The 5,630-nt window shown below is 31.3% G+C and overlaps 2 protein-coding genes across 2 annotated transcripts in view; one reads left to right on the top strand and one right to left on the bottom strand.

Annotated features, from left to right (window-relative positions):
• Positions 1-2,386, top strand: part of HELRODRAFT_175866 (hypothetical protein) — a gene marked incomplete at both ends in the record, with an annotated part of 2,996 nt that extends 610 nt beyond the window's left edge. Inside the window, one exon of the mRNA XM_009023238.1 lies at positions 2,162-2,386. Within this exon, the coding sequence (XP_009021486.1) occupies positions 2,162-2,386 (225 nt within the window). The remainder of the gene's footprint in view (positions 1-2,161) is intronic.
• A 333-nt stretch (positions 2,387-2,719) lies between these two features.
• HELRODRAFT_175865 (hypothetical protein) lies at positions 2,720-4,612 on the bottom strand (the record flags this gene model as incomplete). Its single annotated transcript, XM_009023237.1, has 3 exons — positions 2,720-2,802; positions 4,149-4,327; positions 4,488-4,612. The coding sequence occupies 3 exons, from the start codon at positions 4,610-4,612 to the stop codon at positions 2,720-2,722; spliced, it is 387 nt and encodes a 128-aa protein (XP_009021485.1).
• Between the last annotated feature and the right edge of the window lie 1,018 nt (positions 4,613-5,630).

Raw genomic sequence — 5,630 nt, 5'->3', positions numbered from 1 at the left:
TGATTCCTTATTTGTTTAAAGTGAATAATTAGTGGTACAATTTTCAACATCGTAAAATAAAAAACTTAAGTTTTTCATTATCGATAAATATAACACTTTTAACTGTTTTCATTATCAATATCATTCCTCTTTCTAAATTTATTTGTGGGAAGTATTCCAATTGCCCGTTGTTAAATATTTATTATCGAATACTTTTGTTTTATGAGTATTGACTCGTCTAGTCGTAAATTATAATGGTTGTTATTGTAATGTAAGAATTTATCATTGGGGTCCATGATTTGTCTGGGAATTTTAGTTTTGTGTTTCTCTTTCATGTGATTCTTTATAGCGCCAGTTTGTACGTGCATCGTGAGTCTTCTCGATAACTTGGTAGTCGTCATACCAATTTAACCAGAATTATGACGCCCGTTTTCATCAGTATTACATTTGAACAAATATATTAGATGGCTATGATCCATTATCGATTCTGGTTTACTAGTGCAGTTGTTTTTCATCATAAGAGATGACGTTCTTTATTTGGAGTAGTATATTCGTTGTTTAATACTATCGTTTTCGTTGATTGCTTGGACGTTCTTTTCTATGATTCTTTTCATAATTTTTTCATCCTGTTTGAAAGCTGTTGACATGTGATTCTTATAATATATTACTATGTTATTTTTGTTACTATTGTCGGTTGTATTGTTGTTGTTGCTGATTTTTTTTCTCTTTTCGTTCTATTATTTTCTGGATCATGGAATTTTTATATCCATTATTAATGAGTAGTTTAGTGATTCTATCTAAATCTGTTCTTCTGCTTTCTAAATCAGAAGCGTGCGTGTAGGCTCGGTTTACAAAGGCAGAAATCATGCAATCTAGATATATTTGACAACATTCACTATTGCCATTGAAGCATAAACCTTTGTTTGTTGCATTAGTACACTAAGGTTTTAAATTCACTTTGCACATTTTGTATTAGTACGTCTAAGAATGGTAGTTTATTATCAGTTGATTTTTCTATTGTAAACTTTAATTTTGACGAGTTTAGTCGTAGTAAAAATTTTGAGCAAATATATCTTCAACATATCGGCAGTATATATTAGGTTTTAGTTCTGGTTTTTTAGATAACATTTCTTCGATATGTCTAACATAGAAGTTAGAAGATTATTCCCAATGGAGAGCCCATTGCTACATCGTCTATTTAACATTTACACCACTCTCAGTCCTGTACATGTTATCTAAGACCTGCCCATCCAGTACAGGTCCAGACAGTCTACCATCATGGTTTCTACAAATCATCTGCGTCACCATAAGTTCACTTTGCAACATTTGCCTAACATATTTATCTATCCCATCACAATGGAAATCCAGCATAATCCATCCAATTCCAAAAACATAACACCCTTCATCCCCGATAGATTATTGCCCAATTTCTATCATTCCCATTCTTTCACGTCTTCTAAAAAATTAATAATTAAGTCATTCGCCAGTCTATGTTTTAATCATCCGTTTATCAAACAAATTTTACAAGATCAGTTCACATTTCGCCCTACAAGTTCATCTACATCTGCTATCACCTCTTTTCTATAATAATATATAATAATATCTCTTCTTAATAATAAAAACCATGTCCATCTTTATACTCTTGACTCTTCTAAAACTTTTGATACTCTTAATCACTTCTCACTTTCAATTAATTAATCTTCTTTTCTTCTACCTGACAATATCTACAATATTATCATAAAATTTCTTTTTAAAAGGAGTAGTTCTACTTTTTTTAGTTCTGCACTTTCTTCACCCTTACCTATTAATTTTAGTGTAGTTCAGAAATCTGTCCTTGGACCATCTACCTTTATGATCATTGCTTTTACTCTCAAAACTCTTCATAGCTCTAATCAAATCATCAAATACGCTGACGACACCTACCTTATCATCCCATCATTTAACACAAACACCATCCAATCAGAACTCGACTCATTAACCACATGGTCAAAACAATGCACTCTGTCGTTTAACCTCAATAAATCATTCGAACTTATCATTCACAATATTCGTAAAAAAATAACAATACATCCAGAACACCCATCAATCACTTGCACAAATCAATTAAAAATATTAGGCATCACATTTACCTGCATGCTTATTGTTGCACCTCATATTAATCACATCAAACATAAAGTGACAGGTTTTCAAACATTTTACGCACTCAAAACACCGCTTGCATGGTCTCAAAGATATTATATTATTCGGCATCACTGAATCACCCATCATCTCGCCCATCAAACTGAATCACCCATCATTTCGCTCATCATTTGCAGCTCCTTCTTGCTCTGATTTCGCTACACAACAACTTCAACAACTACAATCTCACATGAAAAAACTAATTCGTCTCAACTATCTACCTGCATAATATCCTACCGTCACTCAAATATTCTGCACATTCGATTCAAGACAGTTCAAGAAAGTAGAAAATAACAACAACCATATCATCCATCCTCTACTACCACCAATCAAAACTACTACACACAACATTCGTCAACGTAAACATGACTATCAAGTCGTCAATCAATCAACCTTCATCAAGACACCTTAAATATATCAGAACTCGATAATTATTTGTCATTAGTTCAATTTTGTCCATTCTTTTCCCTTAACGGACACATAATTTTGTTATTAATTCATTAACTCGTCTCAGTTAAATTATTTCATCTATTTATCCGATTTTTAAATAAATTTTTTATTTTCAATGCTTGTTATGCTTAATCATTCTAATTCTGTTATTTATTTTTCGTTGCATGTTGTAACAGTCTCTGCGTCTGTCAGATTCTGATTTTTTTTAAAGAAAAATATAAAAAAGTTGAAACTCTGTCATTCTGATTTCTTAAAAAAAAATAAAAAGTTGAAATGCTGAAGGATTTTCCAGAACCTCTGAAGCGATTAACCAAGCTCCACATGGCTTTGCTTCCACGCTCGTTGTTCGTAAATAGTTTTTCATTGAAGTTGATGATGTTGTTTTAGATGTGATCGGTTTTTGCCACAATTTTTCTATAGCGTCATTCGCGATGCGGTAAAGGAAAATAGAAAAGAAAAAATGGACACAAGCAACGTGTACAGTTATTATTATTAATTTAACTGTCGTTTGTTTTGATACGATGCTTCAGCTGCCTTTAAAAAAATGAGGGTTAACGAGAATATTTTTGGTAGTTGATGATAACCAGAAAACCATTGATTATGCGATTAGTTTTTCAGCAGCTCCTGACAAATTTTTTAGTCACTATTTGAAATTTCCAATGTGACGAGTTTTTACAATCAGCTGTTTGATATTAAGATATTTTTTGCAAAGTTTAGAAACCAGATCTTTGTCATCACCCCCGGCTAAAATTTTTATCCAGAAATTATTACACTTTGTACCGACGTTGCTCCACTCTCTCTACACTCCTGTTCCACTTTTTAATATTAATACTTGTATTAATTATTGTTTAATATTGGGCTCTGAAAATGACATTTTGTCAAAACTAAAAAATTTTAAACTGACATTACCCTATCGTATCTCTCCAATTACAAAAAGATTTAATCAATCAATCAATTATTCAATTAGATTTATATAGCCTAATTTCTCAAAATTCAACTCTAAAACTCGCAAAACAAACAATTACAAAAAAGCACAAAAAACGGATTAAATAAAAAAAGAAAAGAAGAAAAAAATAAAGAAAGACAAAAGCATATAGGAATATTCAATAAATAAAACTATTGAAAATTTTAAATAGCAAACACCTTAAACTACTGGTCTACAGTTCAAAAGTAGCGGCTAACAAAATGTTTGCAAAAAAAAACTTTATATCAGCGTATATACATTCAATACAATATAGCAGTATCAATTTTTTAAATAAATGTGTGTGGCGTCAAATATCATCAAACACTTGAAATTGATTCATGATGATCTTGCGAAATCTGACATTTATCTATCTCAACACCAGATAAAATAAACTTAAAAATAAAATTAAAAAACCCCATTAAACAAAATATATTTCGACAAAACAAACTCTAGAGGAAACGAGTTCTATAGCAAATTTAGATTAAACGATGATAGACGAAATGATAGAAAATTTTAAAATTTATTTGAAAAAGAAGCTTTATTGAATGCAAATGATAATGGCAGATCAGGAAGTTACCTAGCAATTTGACTGATGCAGCATTAGAGATGACCTTATTGGGCACCATCGTTACAGCCAATTTCACAGTTGAAGTGACTCCATGCTTCCATCTCATGTCATACACTCTCACAAATATATTATAGGATTCATCATGCAGTTTAGTTCTTGTGTATAACTGACCGGTCGCGTTGTTTAACCTGTTAATGTTTCACATAAAAATTACAGTCAAATTAGTATAAAGCATTGTTACACTAATATTTTTTCAAAATATTTCATTCGTTATGATTTATAAAATATAAAAATAATAGGATTTTACATCGTTAGAAATAAGCAAATAAAATAAGACAGGTTAAAAACCTAAAAAGTTTATTGTCATCTTCATCAATGAATGTGAATATTTTGTCGTTGATGTCCCAGTCATCTAGATCGTTAGCAAGTACAGTGCCCAAAAAGATCTCTTCAGATTGACCTAACAGCCCCATCATTCATTGAAAAGATAATGATAAAATATTTATTAACAAATGTTGTAGGTGCTATAATCAACTATATGCTGATGATTCTTATATTTATACTTCTTTTCCTCCATCTAATCTCAACTATTTCAGTATCAATACCAGAACTTGTATGGCACCTCTCTCGAAAAGACCTCAAAAGCGCTTACTTTGGTGTACAGTGTTGAAATAATGTCGTTTCAATGTTTTTATGAACAGCCGTCAATCTGTGATGAGACACAACTGTACAGGAAATGAGTTCCAAATTTCACCCGCCATTACAGCAAATTTCCGCCGTCCATATTTTGAGGAACTAAAGGACGGAATAATCAGATCTGCATTTCTATGTCTTTCTTCAATTATACTAGCTCTTTTAAATTTGAATTAATTTGTTTTAATAAATTTAAACGCTCTATTGCTAATTCTATTATCTTACCTGATTCTAAAACTCCTAATTTTCTCACAAGTTTCGTAGTCTAGAAATGCTTTGATTCTATCATGTTTATTTCTTCTCAGATTAATAGTGTTGCTAGAAATACTTACTTTTATCTAAGTAGAATAAAAACAACTTCTGCCTTTTCTTGACGATCCTACTCTTCTCCTTCTTGTAACCTATTTAGTTTTATCTAAGATTGATAATTGTAACTTGCTCTATTATGGTCTTCGTGATTCTACAATCTATCCTTTAAGTAAAGCTTTTAACTCTGCTGCTCGTCTAGTTGCTCGTGCCCCTTTCTTTTCTCACATATCTCCATATCTTGTTCTCTTGCACTGGCTACCTATAAAATATAGAATAATTTTTTAAATTTGCACATCTATGTATAAGTTATCTAAATTATTTCCTAAGTACTTATCAGATATATTAATTGAACATAAACGCCCCGGTTTACGATCGTCTTCTTGTTCTCACTTCTAAACTCGTGTTAAACACGCTTTTGCTAAATCTGCATTTGCTTTTTCTGGCCATTTAACATTTACTCAATACAATTCATTCTTGTAGGATAAGGAT

Source organism: Helobdella robusta, assembly GCF_000326865.2.
Source record: "Helobdella robusta unplaced genomic scaffold HELROscaffold_35, whole genome shotgun sequence".
NCBI lineage: Eukaryota > Metazoa > Annelida > Clitellata > Rhynchobdellida > Glossiphoniidae > Helobdella > Helobdella robusta.
The sequence above is the reverse complement of the archived record's forward strand: the minus strand, read 5'-3'. Positions and strand labels throughout refer to the sequence as shown.